The sequence below is a fragment of the Triticum urartu genome, chromosome 7 (genome assembly GCF_003073215.2).
Source record: "Triticum urartu cultivar G1812 chromosome 7, Tu2.1, whole genome shotgun sequence".
Taxonomy (NCBI): Eukaryota; Viridiplantae; Streptophyta; class Magnoliopsida; order Poales; family Poaceae; genus Triticum; species Triticum urartu.
In genome coordinates, this window is record NC_053028.1 from 325,398,921 (window position 1) to 325,416,844 (window position 17,924).

At 43.7% G+C, this 17,924-nt stretch overlaps 1 protein-coding gene across 2 annotated transcripts; it reads left to right on the plus strand.

The window, feature by feature from the left end:
- The first annotated feature begins 1,189 nt into the window (after positions 1–1,189).
- On the plus strand, positions 1,190–15,221 carry LOC125520035 (helicase-like transcription factor CHR28). 2 transcript variants are annotated; one of them, XM_048684828.1, is made up of 12 exons: positions 1,190–1,458; positions 2,538–2,965; positions 3,035–3,412; positions 3,517–3,695; positions 4,279–4,350; positions 7,610–7,684; positions 7,766–8,753; positions 9,568–9,698; positions 12,645–12,863; positions 13,498–14,001; positions 14,086–14,295; positions 14,768–15,221. In XM_048684828.1, exons 2-12 carry the CDS (start codon positions 2,758–2,760, stop codon positions 14,870–14,872), a joined length of 3,069 nt encoding a protein of 1,022 aa, XP_048540785.1. In that variant the 5' UTR covers positions 1,190–1,458; positions 2,538–2,757; the 3' UTR covers positions 14,873–15,221. The 2 variants fall into 2 exon arrangements, with proteins under 2 accessions (XP_048540785.1, XP_048540784.1); XM_048684827.1 differs by having other exon boundaries at positions 2,538–3,412.
- The last annotated feature ends 2,703 nt before the right edge of the window (positions 15,222–17,924 follow it).

Genomic DNA, 17,924 nt, shown 5'->3' on the forward strand with positions numbered 1-17,924 from the left:
CCTTCAGATGGGATCGCGGTAGAACATAAGCTTGCGGTGGCGGAAAATGTGTTTCGGGTAGCTCTATGTTGGTTTAGGAATATTTGGAAATTTATAGAGGTGGAATTAGGTCAAACGGAGTAAAATTGCGTGGGAGTCACGAGTTCAGGGGGCGCGCCCCAGCCCTAGTGCGTGTCCTGTGAGCTCGTGGCTCTCACGTAAGTCTTCTGACCTCCTCCCGAACATTTTAGGGTCCATTCTAGTCCAGAAAAAAAATCATCGTAACGCTTCATTGTGTTTGGACTTCGTTTGATACTGATTTTCTGAAAAGCCAAAAACAAGTAGAAAAGAAACTGTCATTGGGCACCGAGTTAATAAGTTAATCTAAAAAAATATAGTATAATAAAGCATTCAAGATCGATAATACAATACCATGAAACAATCAAAATTATAAATATGTTGGAGACGTATCAACCATCAGTAAGCCAGAAGACAAGAAACAAACTATTTTCGCCCAAGCACAAGAAGCACACTGAAAGGATATTGAGAGGGCATTTGGTGTGTTGCAAGCTCGGTTTGCTATTGTTCGAGTTCCTGCTTGCTTCTAGTCTAGGATAAGAAATCCCTCTTCAATATCATGGCTGCATGTCTAATTCTACACGACATATAATGATTAAGGATGAGGGATTAAACTTAGTGTTTTTGTATGACAATATTGGTAACCGTGTCAAACCTGTCATGAACCCACATCAGATCAATGCAATTCTTGAGACCTATCGGCAGATTGAGAACAATACCACACACACCTAGCTACATAATGATCAATCAGTGGAAACCGTATGAGAGATAGACTCCCATTTTATTTATTTGATCTTATTTATATCCATGTGTGATTTGAACATTCTATCATTTTCAGACCATATTGTTTTAATTATTTGCAATTGAACATTTGTTGTATTGAGATGATTATTGTATTGTATGATGTCAAAGCATTAACAGGTTTAATTTATATTGCTATTGTATTAAGATAAAATTGTTCAAAAACATGAACTTGTCTAAAACTCCGAGTATGGATTTGCGGTGCCGCGAGGGCGCGTTTTCGAAAACCGTAAACGATTTTGCGGGACTCCGATTTACAGGATCTGCTAAAAATACTTTAAATCCTATTTTTTTTTAAAAAAATTATACATATGATGCAGGCTAGAGTTACGACCAAACACACGCAAAAGATTGGGGAAATAGGATCCGCGACACGTCTCGACCAAAAGCTTCCTTCCTCCGCCTCCACGAGGCTGCTCCTCCACCTGTCCGTGCGGCCACCCCTCCTCCCAGTGAACTGCGCGGCGACCTCCCCTGCCCAGACCTGATCCCGCCGCGGCCCAGTCCGCAACGGTATCCAACGGCCGGCCTGTTCCTCCTCTGCCGCCGAGTCGAGCGCCGCGAGGGCTGATCTCGCGGATTTTCGCCTGTTCCCGAGAGGTGCGTGTTGCTGCTGGGGGTTCCGTGCAGTGGCTTTCTCCCCGCCTCGGGGTTGCTTTTTGTTCGGGTGAACTCGAGGTTGCTGTTCGGTTCTCCCCGGATGGGGTTTTCCGGGCCGGGCCATCTTGGCGGTCTCGGATCGGGAGATTGGTTGATCCCGTCAAGCATGGGTTCCCTACCGCAGAATTTGGTCCGGTTGCGCGTTCGTGCAAAGTCCTTTCTACTTTCTGGTATTGAAATGACATCTTCAATCCAGTACAGTCCTCAGCGTAGACCTAACCGTCATCTATCATCAGCGTGCGCGTAGGGTCTGATTGGTCCATTTTTAGAGCTGAACTGATCTGGAAAGTCTCTCCAGTGAACTGATCTGTTCCGGGCTTAGGTCACTATAATTTCCAATTGATGTGTTGCCACTTTTTTTAATAAAATTATAATAATTTTGATATCTTTTCCTTATCGTTTTCTTCCTGTGTGTTAATGCTGAAGAATTCCATCTGACCACTCGCAGGACGATAAAGCATGCATATGACTTTTAGGAGGGGTTCTCACAAAATAATTCCTCAATATTTTCCAATGTTCAAGATATCGGTAACTGGTACCTTGGTTGGGTGCCGAGTAGTGATAAATAGGGGAAATTTCCAGTTAATTTTTAGAGCATCAGGGAGCCACAAGGGCCTCCCTGGTTCCACTGCAGAGCATGAAACCAAAAGTTTTACAAACACAGTTCAGGAATCGAAAAAACGGAACAGCAAACAGGCTGGCTGCGCGCCGTGGCACCAAACTACCACGATGGAACTAAAATAACCCCTCTAAAGGCTAGTCTAGGGAGGTATCGAAACCATTATTACATGACAGGAAAGACTTCAGATGGCATTTTCCAGTTAATCGGCTGATAAATCAGTTAAACGGCCAATAAATCAATTAATTGGATATTCGGTGACCCACTGAGTGGCGATTAACTGACCGAGATGCCGATTAACTGACCAATATTTGGAACAATATTTTCATGCTGTTATTCCTGTTCTGTGCACCATAACTTGATATCTACTCAGCTGCAATTTTATGTGATCCGCTTGCAGGCCAATTGCGGATAACTCGAGTAACTGCTAGTGCTACCAGGAATCGTGTGGTGTGCTTTATCTGTCTAGCTTGCCAATCATCTACATAAATTTCAAAGTGGGTTTACTTTCAGTCTGGAGGCTGAAAGATAGGTTAACACTCTGCCATCTGACCTTGTTCATGCATGCATGGTTTGAATGCTAACCACAATTGAGTCCTGAAAAAGCAGACGCGGTGCACATGCTTGCCGGCAGTATGAATAACGATAACGATAATGTTATTGACTTGATATCGGATAGTGGTGATGATTTTGATTCTGACTCTGACGATCCAACTTCTACAAATGTCACATCTGGCGAGAATGGCGGAGGGCAATCAGTCTGCTTTCAGGACGAAGATTTGTTGAGGAGCACTCCCTCTTCTTCCAGGTGTAATATAAATGATAATGGTCAGTACAGAACTCTGCCACCTTCCTTCGCAAATGGTATTGATATTGAGAAAGCCCGTTATACACTAGGTTCGGGGGACAGAACTTATCCACATTCAAATTCGGGGCCAAGACACGATTCTGGAAGGGCCTCTCTCTCGTCCAGTAGACTTGATATCGCAGTGAGGGAGCGTAATGGTTTGGCAGTGGATGCAAATGGCAATAACAAGAGGATTCTTCCTTCATCTTTTGCCAGTGGAAGCACGTCAAAATCTACACATCCAAGTGTTGCAAGTGAGAGCCGTAAACTCCCATCACGTTTTACCAATGGAAATTCACAAAGGTTGGATGATAATAGTATAGGAACAAATGATGCCAATGGCACTGGGCAGCCTTCATCTTCAAGGTTCTCAATCCGAAGCTACTCTGTGAGTAATGCCCAGAAGGATACCATGGAAAATGACGATGGTTTGTGTAGCTAGTCTCAAATTAGTCTAATTGAATCATACATTGGAAATGGTTGCAGGATTTCAATACAAGTACTAATGTTTTTCCCTCTTTAAAATTGCCAGATGATGTCTATGTATATGATAGTCCTAGTTCACATAGGATGCTGCCTGCATCTTTTGGAGGCCATAACTCTGCCAGTAACAATGAACTTGCTAATGTTAATGACATGCAAGCTCGTCCAAACCTAGAAAATAGGTTTATGGATCCTGACGAGAGCGCAGTATATCAAGAGGCTCTTCAGGTATGCATCTTTGGTCCGTTGAGACATAAACAACATTCATGTTCATGCCCAGCTAATCATGTGACGTTTTGTCCAGAGGCAATTATCTATGATTGACTTATTCTTCTTTGATAAGTTCCGTGACTTGCATTGCTGACTTGGCTTGATGGATTAAAAGACAGCTGATAATCCCTATCAGAACTCAAAATCATACTCTGTAACGACATGCTGCTTTAACATGTGCCATTGTCTTTTAAAGTATCTATCTGAAGAAAAATACAGGTTCTACCTATATGAATTTGCCATGTTAATCATTTTACTGCATAAATACCAAACTTATGTGCTGCATATTTCTACGGTAGTCAGAATAATAAATACATTACCATTGCATTTGCAGAGCTTTTAATCTTTTTTAAAATAATTTTGTTGCATTATAAATGCAAGTGCTAGTTTTGACTTATCAATGAGAATATACATCTGCATGTTCTTGTTTACCAGCCCATGGAAATAGTAAGTTTTAGCAATCCAGGTTATTTATTTGGCTATTACTCTTACATTTGATTCTATGGTTTGAGTAACTTGCTTTTATTATTCTGTTATGCAGAACATTAGTCTGGATAAAAGGGAAGATGATCTCGATGAGGGTGTCTTATCAGTATCTCTGCTTAAGCACCAGGTACACTATTCTTTATATGAGTGCGGGTTTTTTACTTCTGGAGTGCCATGAGATCACACTGTGAGATTCACATATTTATGTTTCCACGCTAATGCACTGTACTCTCCATGATGACCCAGTCCAATTGAAAATGAACTAATGATAAGTGGTAGTCGAATTTAGGATGCATTATCCCTGTTATAGGGCATGTCGTCAGCACTGTACTATTGACTAGTAAGGTGTGAAATGAAGAAGATGGAATAGCAATTCCGCAAGCATGAATTATGCCAGATTTAGGGGTAGTATAACCTAAAAAAAGCACAAATACAGGGACATGGACATGATGATATGCATACAGGGACACGAGATACAGCATTTTCCAAAAACAGCCGTATGGGGATACGGCGAGTATATATAAGGGTGTAGTTACCCCCATAGCATCCACCGTTGATCTCACAATATCCTGATGTTTTGATCGAGCCTGTGTTTATTGGTAGAACTTCTGAATAGTAGTGGCTATCGGTTTCACATCCGACTCGCTTGCAATTATCATTAATTCATTTCTTAGTTTATTGGGCGTTTATCGTGGTTGTGAGCTTATCCCAAAGAGACGCCGAATCTATCTCTTTGTGTGTCATCATTATCTCCCTACCAAACAATCAAATCTTGCTTTATTTCTCTACGTAAAAAATAGATAGTCCAGTTACCAACAACCTACATATATTCTCTCTATCTGGGCGATTCTTTCTCACCGAGCAGACAAAAATGGGATCCTACTCCCAACTAACAATGTCCCTATAGAATAATAAAATAATAACTGGACATCATTTAGTACAACATGCATGCACATGTAAGTCGATTTTCTTGGCCACATAAAAATTGTCCAAAACCCATTTTCAGTCTGTTTCGAAATTGCCAACAAAAGAATTTGGTTGGCATATAAAGAATAAATACCATATACTCCATATAATGTGCACAACGCCATCCTCCCAATTAACATGCTGCATCCCACGTCCACGCACACACTTGATACTACTGTCTCCTCTTTCCCCACATATAGCATACTACAGAGTTCTTCAATGGCATACTGCCTCCTACATGATTTCATCTAGACACGACATACCACATACTCACATATCTTACATAGTATACTTCTTACATCACGCGGCTGGCATACTCCAGTCTATGGGCCTGTTCGGATCTCCTCTGGCTTCTCAAAACTCCACATATCCAGCTTCTCCTCCTCGCTTCTAACTTCACGTAGCGATCGCAGGAATGTTCGGCTGCATCGGCAGCTTCTCGTGGAGCTGCAGCCCAGCTGGGAGGGCTCTGGCCCGTTTGGCACTGATTGGGCCGGCTGGAGGTAGCCTTGTTTGGGCCCAGTGCACCGATACGGGGGAGGGAGAGGGGTACCGATTAGTTGGGGATCGCTGGTTTCTTTTTATCGTGCGGGGGGCAGCGAACCGTTACCTTTGGCGGTGGCAACTCCCTGTAAATTGGGCGAACTTCTGATTCTTCGATTGGTGGAGCTGGGCCGACCGAGCTTCACGTTTTTGCACTGCGAGTTGGGTCAGCTTCGAGAAGTTAGCTTCTTGGAGCCCAAACGTTCGGGACAAAATTATTTATGAAGCTGGTGAAATTAGAAGCTGGAGGAGATCAGAACAGGCCCTATGTGTACTACATTTCTCAGTCACACTGTTTTTTTATGATATCATATACTCCTTACTGCACAAGGCATACTACAGGCTATATACTACATCCTACACCCTGCATATTACATACTTCTTCCATAAAACTATATATATACTCCAGATATCCAATTCAGCTCAGGGGAGCATTTGCTTCTGTGTGCCAATTCTTTTTTTGTAAATGTAAAATGGGTACGAATTTTTCAGCCATGTACATATTGATGTCCAAATGTTATGTGCAAATGTTTAGGTGGAAAGCTAAAGCATTTAGATCGGTGCAAAAAAAAAGTTGAACACCAATTTTTTGGCATTTCTCAACCACGTAACTTTGTTTTTTTCACTGACAAAATGCTATGGTTCCAGTTCGCATGAAAATTGTCAAGCATGCTTTGGACATAACACGAACATGAAAAAGATTTTTTTAAATTTATTTGCTATTTTGTTTGAATTTACTGTTCACCGCAGGAGTACATGCTCCCCAGAGTCAAAACGCCATGCCCTTAGTACGGACAGCATACTCCAGGCTATGTACTACAATCTAGTCACCGAACCCACCAATCTGAACTGTTAAAGTTTGCATCGCACATCAAGATTTTGATATAATAATAATATAACAGAAGGATTTATTATCTTCATTAGTATCAAATTATTTCGAGGGCACAACAAACTGGATAATGAAAAGAAATACTCCCTCTGTTCACTTTTATAAGACCTTGAAGACATTTCAGACAATGTACAAAACAGCCCAATTTGAGTTGTCTGAAATGACTTATAAAAGTGAACGGAGGGAGTACAAGTTTATATGGTGCCATAGAAGTTTGGCGTGAATAGAAAATATAACTCACGCCACAACTAAACTAGAGATGGTCTAATTCATGTCTACGCCATCTTTGATCCAGAGGCATGTCTACAAGTACTGTTGTTGCCTGGCTGGCCGCATGCCATGCAACACCTGGTTCTTACTCTATCACGAGCACCATGTATTCTTTCGTATAGTCCCCGTCAAATCTTCAAATTATTCTGCCGCACAACTCAATAACCGTACCTAAATTCTCCATTCTCTGAATTACATGCATCATTCTATTGTATTGCTGCAAAAAGAAAGAGATGATGTTCTAGTACTATTACAAGTACTAATCAGATGGATAGTATATATACTCACTCAAGGGGAATAGTGATCCGCGAGTTCTCTTGCTCAACGGGATCTTTCTGTCCACCATGTCTTTGCATACTTTTGGATCCAATATAAAATTTGGATTCTGTTTCGGATCACAAAACCTCAGCGCTGGATTTATGGGCAGTGCTATCCGTGATCAAGCTGTACATATCTGCTATCTGACACTGTCCCGTCACTCTCCCACCTCTTTTGTTCGAATACGCGTATCCCGTCGTATCCGTGCGTATTGCTGTGCACCCCCGTACTAGGACGCCGATATGGCTGTTTTTGCCGTGTCCATGCTTTTTAGGGTATAACCCATGGGGTGTAGTAACATATTTCTGTGTATATATGTATCATGTTCTGAATATCAATTATTTATTAGTTTCTTGTGTTCTGAATATCATGTTCCTTACGTACTTTTTCTCCTTGAAAGAAAATGGCATTAGCTTGGATGGTTTCGAAGGAGAATAGTTCACATTGTGCAGGAGGAATTCTTGCAGATGATCAGGTTATTTGTGGTTTCCAACCTTTCAAAAACTACTCACTTCTTGTTAAATTCTTCTTAATGATAAGTAGTTTATTGTTACAGGGTCTTGGGAAGACTGTGTCTACAATTGCCCTTATACTAAAACAGAAGAGTCAGCAGTCTAAGTTCATGTGTGCTGATTCAGATCCTTTGAAATCTGAAGCGCTAAACCTTGATGAAGACGATGAGGCAGTGACTGTTGTTGATAAGGCGAAACAGTCTATGAACGATGAACCCAAGAAGGATTTAGACGCTAGTTTATCAACAGCAGCTAGTACTAGTGATGTTAAACCATCTAGTAGTCATATGGATATTGTTCCAAATAGAATTGTTGTTGAAAGCAAAGTTGAACGCAAGAAGACTAAAACAGGCACATCATCTGCATCATCGACCATGCGATCCATGACAAGGCCAGCTGCAGGTACTTTAGTAGTATGCCCTGCTAGTGTTCTTAAGCAGTGGGCTAATGAATTGAATGACAAGGTTAGTCAAAGTGCTAGGTTATCTGTTTTAGTCTACCATGGTGGTGCAAGGACCAAAGATCCAAGTGAGCTGGCAAAATATGATGTCGTTGTCACGACATACACAATTGTGGCGAATGAAGTGCCTAAACAGAATGCTGATGATGACCAAGATCAAAAGAATGGGGAAGAATCTTCTGTTGGTAATAAAAGAAAACCACCAAGCAAATCTAAGAAAAGGAAGAAGAAACTTAAGGATTCAGATATTGACCTTGACAGTGGCCCAGTTGCCCGGGTACGGTGGTTTCGGGTGGTTCTTGATGAAGCTCAGACGATAAAAAATTTCCGAACTCAAGTGGCTAAAGGCTGTTGTGGACTAAGAGCAAAAAGGAGATGGTGCTTATCAGGAACACCTATACAAAATTCAATCGATGAGCTCTACAGCTATTTCCGTTTCTTGAAATATGATCCATATTCTACATATAGCTCATTTTGTACAATGATAAAGCACCCAATTGCTAGAAATGCAGTCCATGGGTATAAGAAACTACAAACTGTGTTGAGGATAGTTCTCCTGCGTCGCACAAAAGGTGAGAGAAAAATGTGTATTTACTGCACCTATCTAAGAAATCGTTAACTGGTAACTGCCTGGTTGTCTGGCGAGTGGAGGATTAATAGGCAAATTGGCTGATAATCAGTGAATCAGCTACTCGGTGACCCTCTGAGGAAGGAATAATCGGCCAGTTAACTGATTAACCGGCTGTTTTTTTAATAGTGATAGTTCCAATATCCATGTACCAAGGGAGGGAATACATACGGCATGGTTGAGCCTGAGTACTCACGTATATATGATCTTTGGATATTTCATTGCAAACTAATGCAATTCCAACCACGCCGCTTAGTACTTTTTATTAGTTATGGGAACTTGATGAATTATATCCAAGTTTAAATCTGCATGTGATTACACCATTTTTTGGGGGTAGGCATTCTCTAGTTCCATGACTTCCTAATCAGTTATAGGTATTACTGTGCGAACAGTTGGAAGAACAGAAACTTTGAGTTACATGTCAGAGAAGATAGTAGGTTATTGATTTCGTGTTTGAGAATGCCAGGGCACCTGTATTAATATTCCTAGCCACTTGTGTTCAGTACTTTGAGTTACATGTAAGAGAAGATAGTAGGTTATTTGATTTCTTGTTTGAAAACACTAGGGCACCTGTGTTAATATCGCTAGCCACTTGTGTTCAGTATCCCGCACTTCCTTTCTCTTTTCTTTTCATAGAAAGAACTTCCATAGGGTTTCACATTGTATAATTTTGTTGGGAGATCTCTAAACACATATTGACATGACTCTTTTCCATTTGCTACCTCTGCTGATCTCATATTGCTGTTTTTTATATGTAGAAACTAAGATAAATGGAGAACCGATCATAAACTTACCTCCAAAGACAATTAAGTTGCAAAAGGTGGATTTCACAAAGGAGGAGCGAGCTTTTTATTTGACACTGGAAGAACGTTCTCGGCAACAGTTCAAGGTTGGTTAAAACTTCATGTTTATCTTACCTTTCCCCATACTTTGTCGATGGCCTTGTTATATTATAATTTTGTACTATTTGATCGCTAAACTGGTGGCATGTGCCTTGTCTCCACTTCCAAGTGTCATATGTAGGTAGAAGATCGTTGTCATGATCTAGAGTCCTATTTTAGAGTTGCTTGCAATCATTGGCTCATTGCTTAATGTAGGGTGTGTGCATGCGGTTTTAGGTGGTTTGGGATGAGAGCCCAGCCCAGCCCAGCCCGCAAGTACATGGTTTTGGCAGTGTGGTTTCGATAGTTTGCATCTTTTAACGGGTTAGCTGCTTCACTTGCTCCTATTCTTCAATTATGAAGCACCGATATGGGGACGGGGACATGTTAATACGGATAGCGGGGGTTTGAGCGTTTTGCCTCTGGTGATTGTTGGCTTTGTGCAGGAAATTAGCACATGGGTGGTGGACAGAAGAACACACGCCAAAAGATATGGCAGTATTTTCTTACGACGCATGAATTTTTGGTGCTCGGCTGACGCTTCTTAGCCGGAGCGTTTTCTTCTTTTCTCTATTTCTCATGCCACTTAGCTGAACCGATTACAAAGCTTTAAATAGCGCACACATGACACATGGTCAATCTAACAACTGCCTGATCCACTAATTACTCAACTAGCCGATAGAAAAGGCCACCAACTAGCGATCTCACAACTCGGCCATCTCCTCACAACCTGGAGACAACGTCTGATCACTAGTTTCACACTTGAGCCTATCTAACAACTAGCCTTATCCATGCAAGCACACGTGCACCACTTCTACTAACTAACAACGCATGCAACTAATTAACACTACTAGCTTTGCATGCGTACACATGGCCACGTCCACGTCCCAACATATGCACACAGCCGCAGCTTCTAGTGTTACGACTACAAATTAAACATTATCTAATCCTATACACTTAACACTAATAACAAGATTAGTTCAAACAATCACCTCCCTAATCTTATTATTTATCCTCTTGTGAAGCCGTTTGTCCTTTTGTCGTCGATCCCGTTGGTGCAGCACATCGACGACCGTAATTGACATCTCGTCACACCGATTGTCATCGCCGTTGGCTTCAATGAGAGGCGCACCTCCTACGCCTTCGCCGCATCTTCGTTGCTGGCGACACACCGTGTCCACGACTCCGATGTGGATGATGAACTCCTTGTGGCAATGGCCTCCATGCCATGACAATCACCTCCTTGCCGCCGGTGGCACGACTTACCGGGTAGCATGTCCTTCTCCTTTGGTCATGACACAACTTGACGACGACGAAGGATTGGACCTCGACACACGAGGCTTTGGTGCCAAATGTTGGACAGAAGAACACACACATAGAGGAATTTTTTGGTGCTCGGCTGACGCCTCTTAGCCGGAGCGTTTTCTTCTCTTCTCTATTTCTCATGCCACTTAGCTGAACCGATTACAGAGCTTTAAATAGCACAAGCATGACACACGGTCAAGCTCACAACTGCCTGATCCACTTATCGCTCAACTAGCCGATAGAAAAGGTCACCAACTAGCGATCTCACGACCCGGCCTTCTCCTCACAACCTGGAGACCACGTCTGATCACTAGTTTCAGTGACCCCTTTATGTGATCCGACACAATATCGTCGTCTTGTTGGGAGCCTTGTCTATCCAGCTGTCACTCGTCCGGACACCTCCTAGGCTCCTATCCTGTCTATATTTTGAGTCAGTTTGTCTCTGCTTCCACTCTAGTTCAATATAGTCAACCTTCTTCGTGTTCTCCGATATCTTCGTGGCTCCATCTCTCACCGTCTGTGCTTTCCACTCTCCAGTTCATTACAGCTTCAGGTCTATTCGAATGCTACGTGGGCTAGTCATCCCTCGGATCGCCGTTCACTTTTTGCTGTGTTTTTCTAGGTGGTTCTCTCATTGCTTGGAAGACGAAGAAACAAACTGCAGTTTCCATTCAAGTGCAAAGGCTGAGTTTCGAGCTATGGCTCTTTTGACGGTAGAGGTGACTTGGTTACGGTGGTTACTTCAGGAGTTTGGTGTTCTCACTACACCTACTCTGCTATTGTCAATACAGGTGCTATTAGTATTGCACGTCACCCTATGAAGCATGAGCTCACCAAGCATATTGGGGTTGATGCTTCTTTTGTGCGCGCTGGTGTGCATGATCAGGTTAATGCTCTTTAGCATGTGCCTTCCGGGTTACAGTTGGTGGATTTCTTTATGAAGGCCCAAACTAGAGCACAACACGGCTTTTATCACTCCGGACTCAGTGTTGTTGATCCACCAGGGGTTTGAGGGTGTGTGTGTTAAGAGTTATATATATTTAGCCATGTACCCCTTTGTATTTTCCATGTTCTATAAGGGGTTTTCTGCCATCACAATACAAAGGGGTACTCCGTGCCCCCCTGTCTCAAGTATTCTCCCCATCCCTGTAGTGGTTGCCGCCCTCCCCTACCTCTCCCTCTCTTGTTGTGCTCTCCTCAGCCAACTTCCTTAATAGCACCCTTTCCAACGCCACACTATCTGTCGCGCATCTCCGTCGAGGGAAATAAGCTTGGCTGGAACTCAGCTATGGCTTCTTTTGAGTTGGAATTGTGATGGAAACAGGTTCAGTGGTTTAAACCTGACATCACCCGTGACCCAAACTGCAGTTTGATGCGGGTGGGTTCGACAGCAAACATGTCTAGCTTTAATTAATCAGATTTTCCTCCCAGCTTGTTTTCCTACCGCTTTCCTTTGAATTTTTGTTTGTGGAATTCTTTATTGGTATTCCTATACCATTATGTTACATCTAGGGAGGTAAGTGGACAGTAGTTTCTGAGGCGTGGACATTCTTTAGATCAACAGAAGCTTAACATTGGCATCCCTTGTGGAAACTAGAAATGTTGGAAGTGAAATTTATGACTCCTGACATGCTGTCTATCCATTTCAGGAATATGCTGCTGCCGGAACAGTCAAACAAAACTATGCCAATATCCTTTTATTGTTGTTGCGCCTTAGGCAGGCTTGTGATCATCCTCTTCTTGTGAAGGGGCATCAGTCGGTATTTAAAGGCGATGGTTCTATAGAGATGGCAAAACAACTTTCCAAGGAAAGGGTAATAGATTTGCTTGCAAGGCTGGAAGTATCAGCGCTTTGTGCTGTATGCCGTGTAAGTGATTTGATCTTTCCTCACTATTTTGAAGTTCATCTGTTTTCTCTTTTCTTTTGAGTGCAATCGTGCAAACTCTCACGTGTGCCATCTTTATATGAGATTTATGTGTTAGCATCGTTCGATATTTAACCCTGACAAACAATTACCCCAACATTTGAGGGGTTACTTTAGAAAGTTATCATCTATGTGATCCATGCCCCTATGAATCTAGTCCATCCAAACTTCATTGATGGGGGCCTATCTGGGAAGTTATCATGGTTTGACTCGACCATGGTTTGCACTAAAGATATGCCTCCCTCTCTTGTTCACACTCTTGGCATAAGACCTCATAGCGCGGAGCCACACAACGAAAATGGTACCTGAACACATGTACTGGTTAAAACCTACATATTTTATGGGATAATGCAAAACCTAATTGGGCCCTGCTCGTCATGGTAGTCGTATCCAGGGCTAAAATTCTGAGCCCAGCTTGACACCTGGGTAAGGTTGCATCCATTTTGCCACGATCTTTTCTTATGCACAGTGTGTGCAACAATGTAATAACTGGTCTAATTCATATTTCTAAGGAGTACTTGTCGTTTTGATCTTATTGTAGTGGCTACAATAATAATATAATTTATGTTTTTTGCAGGACACACCTGAGGATGCTGTTGTGGCGATGTGTGGTCATATTTTCTGCTATCAGTGTATATACGAGCGGATAACAACTGATGAAAACATGTGCCCCGTCCCTAATTGCAGAAACACGTTAAGTACTGAATCAGTATTTTCATCAGGGACATTAAAGATTTGTATCTCCGGCAAGACCAGTACTCATGCGATAGCGAGTTCATCAGCAGACGATGGGCTATCTTCTATCAGTCAAAGCAGTTACATCTCCTCGAAGATACAAGCGACCGTCGATATACTGAATTCTATCATTAACATGCATGCTCTTACAGACAGTGATACCATTGAATCAAATCCAAACCGAGTATCCCCTGTGAAAGCCATTGTCTTCTCGCAGTGGACTGGCATGCTGGATTTGCTGGAGTTTTCACTGAACAGCAATCTTATACAGTACAGGAGACTAGACGGAACAATGTCCCTCAATTCAAGAGATAAAGCCGTGAAGGATTTTAACACCGACCCAGAGGTCATCCCCCTCACCCAACTCGTCTCTTTTGCTACTTCTGGACAATCAGCTGACATTATGCTGCTGGATGTCTTCTTTTTTCAGGTTAGAGTTATGATTATGTCATTGAAAGCGGGTAATCTTGGTCTGAACATGGTTGCTGCTTGCCATGTAATACTCCTTGATCTTTGGTGGAATCCTTATGCTGAGGACCAGGCAATTGATAGAGCACACAGAATTGGTCAGACTCGTCCTGTCACTGTCTCTCGTCTAACCATTACAGATACAGTGGAAGATCGTATTTTATCTCTGCAGGTAATTATCCGTCTTACACTTATGATGTGAGTTCATGAGCACTTCTAATCCACATAAGGAACATGTGCTTGTTATTTGTTAATTTGGGGGATGAGAATTATGCACTGCATGAATATCACTGATACCCTTTTATCATGTCAGTGATCGTCTCATGGTAGGTTAGTTTTCTAATCTTTCTTGTGAGAGAACTGTCTGATAGGGGATCGAAATTCATTTCTGGTTTGGCACATTACGGAAATGATGGTTAACAAATTAAGCTGGACAGCCAATAAATCCAAGTGCACGGAAAGCCAGCCAGGCAGCTCTACTTAGGTTTACTACAATAACAAACTATTTGACAATGGGGACAAGCAAACTTGAAATAGGATTACATAAATATTTGAAGCAGATGTAGAAATTGCCTTGTCATGGAGTCACCATTGCTTATAATTCCATGGTGCCTGTCTTACATTATTCCTGCATTTGTTAACAGGAGGAAAAGAGAGCGATGGTCAACTCTGCTTTCGGTGAAGACAAATCCAGTGCCCACGCTACTCGGCTCACTGTAGATGATCTGAGGTATCTGTTTAGGATATGATTGGGAGGAGGAGATGATCCCTTGTTGCGTTGCTAGCTTTGGAAAGCGTCAAAGTGGTGGCAGCATGTACGTTGCTTGCAATCTACCTATGTCTCTCCCTGCCCCGCCGAGGATCCAGTTTTGTCATGCTCCGATCGATCCTACATGTGACATCGGATGGCCAGCTAGCTAGCATGTCTAGTGTAACGTACTTGTGTCCCTGAGACGGGCCGTCTAGTGTAACTGCCATACCCCGCCCTGTAGGAGAATTCTTGTGTGCTCTGTTCCCTGTGATGACAGGAGAGATCCATATGTATAGTGTGTCATTGACTCGTTGTACTGTGGCCATTTACTTTTTCCTTTTTTGCAATGTTCCCGAGTGCATTAACAGACAGGTGGACCATCCCACTCGTGTTAGAGCATCTCCAAGAGGTTCCAAAGAAAACCCCTCAAATGAGTGGTTAATGGGGCTTTCCCAATAATTTCAGGGGCCCAATAATTCTTGGATGTGAAGTTCGCTCAATGGGAGGGCTCACTCCAACGGGGCGACCCATTTCGTCCGTTTGGGTCGGCGCGGACACAAAAGTCGGCTCAACACGCTGACCTAAACGGATGCGCGTCTGCTTTCGTTCGCCTGCCGACCCATTTTTGGTCCATTTTTGAGCTGGATTTGTGTTGGCGCAGACACAAGACGAAGCGCGTGCTCGCCTCTTTTCTCACCGGGTCCGCTGATCGGTGGCATATTGGCCTCTCCACATCAAACAACACACCCTCGCCTGTTGCTTTGTCACCAACGTCGCCGGTCATTTTTTTTGATAAAAATGGATACATAGATAGTTTTAGCGTACACAGATAAAAGAAAAGACCAACTACTCGTCGCTTTCCGACTCCGACTCGGTAATGTCCTCCGACGTCTGAATGTAGGTGTCAGCATGCTGCTCGTCTTCGAAGTCCCAATCCGACGTTTCTCGTAGCTTCAGTTTCAATTGAGCGGCATGCTTTCGTGAACGCTTGTCCTCTCGATAGGCGGCTCGCTCCGCCCTCCTCACGTCCCTCTCCGCCCTCCTTTGCTTGTAGAACTGACACTCGTCGACGATGTCCTGCGGGAAGTGTTCGTGCCATACCACCATGACTTCCACGTCCATCTCGGCGATGGCGAGGCGACGCTGCCGCCTTCGGTGGACACGACGATCCTCGTCGGGGGAAGGCGCGGGAGAGACGCGAGATCCTGCGCCCGCTGGCTCGACACGTCGGGAAAATTCATATCCCGACGAGGCCTCAGGAGGCGCCATGCCGCCGCGTCGTGCGCGCGGGCCGCCTCCTCTGCGGTGTCGAAGGTGCCGAGGATGAGGCATTTCTCACCAAACCAGATCTCGAAGGAGAAGGCGCCGGAGCGGCGCTCGCGGACTCCGCGAAAATCCGAAGCGCCCAGGCGGCGCATCGACATGGTGGCGCAGAAGCGGCGAGGCTAGTGAGAGGGGGCGAGACGAGTGGGCGGCGGACAGAGTGTGGAGGGAGCGCCTTCTTATAACGAGCGTCGGCCGCGGCGCGCGCGCGAACCTTTCCCGCGTGCTGGAGCGCCAAAACCAGCACGCTAGGCCGCTTCCCCCTCCTCCCCCCCCCCCCCCCCCCCCCCACCGCGCACTGGAGCGCCAAAACCAGAGCAACGGTATGGCCACTGGCATGATCTAAAACGCGCACGGTTATGAAATGGGTCGACCGTTGGACGCACTGTCGACCCAAATCTAAAAAAGGGCGGACGGCGGGCGGGCGGCCGACCCAAATAGACAAAAAACAGTTAAAAACACTGTCCGTTTGAATCGGACCGTTGGAGTTGCTCTAACGCAGTTGAATGTACTCGTCCGCCTGAGAAACCTGCCCACGTGATGAGCGTGAGCCGTGACCAAATCGAGTTGCTGTCCACTTTTCTTCATCGACGTGTCGCCCCACTGCCACAAAATCCCTTGCTCCTTCCCACCTTGCTTCACACGTAAAACCATCTTTGTCCTTCTCTTGTTTCTTGCCCTCCTCCCACCGCCGGTCGCTTGTTCTTATTTCTTGTCCCCCTCTCCTTCACCATGGCAATTCCACCGTTTCTTGTCCCCCTCTTCATTTAACCAGTGATTTGCCATGTGGATTTTCCATGAAGAAATTTATGCATATGCTAGGGGGGAGTTGCCACGCGAAATCACATAGACTTGTCATGGGATTTCAGGACATGCGATTGCCATGTTCGATTTGACCTCAAAACATACAAGAGTATATTCCCTCGGTACCGAAATATGTGTCGTTGAAGCAATTGTAGTTCAACTTCTCCAGCGACATATATTTCAGTAAGAAGGGAGTATTTAACAGAAATTTGCTATGACATTGTATGTAAATGTGCCATGTATAAAAAGGTGTGTTAAGCTGTGTGAGAAAACTGCATGAGATGAATAGAATCTCATATGATATTGACATATAAATGTGTGTTTTGTACTGCTCAGAATTGTCATCGTATTGTTTGTGAAAATGCGGCTGCAGTAGATTTTTTTTTACTGTTCATAGGGTGCAGATGAGCCCGGGCTCAGAAATGAATATTCAAGTGCATGATAGCCTATCATATGATAATGGCATACTAGTGCGTATGTTGGACATTGATTTGCCATGGCAGTCAAAATGATTAGCCATATGGACATGTGTGAAAATGCCATTTCAATCTATGGGGAAAACATATCATGAGAGGTAAATTTGCATGACTTTTAGTTTATATTGCCATGTGATACTGAGGTATGTTGCCAATAAAATATGAAAAAAGAAGAAAAAACACAATAATTACCACCATAAGGGCATGTCCAATGGGGAGGCGTTGAGTAGACGCTCGATAAAGGGGAACAAATAAAAGCATCTACACTAGCAGGGCACCCTCCAATGCAAAGTGTTATTCCATAGGCGCTTAGACAACCAAATTGCACTAATAGAGCACCTAAGCGTCTGGGGCAAATTAAAGTGTCGGAAGCCAGCTTTGGATTGGAAATAAAACACACACTAGCAAAACTACCGGGATTGTTTTTCCTAGTGCCCACTTAAGCGT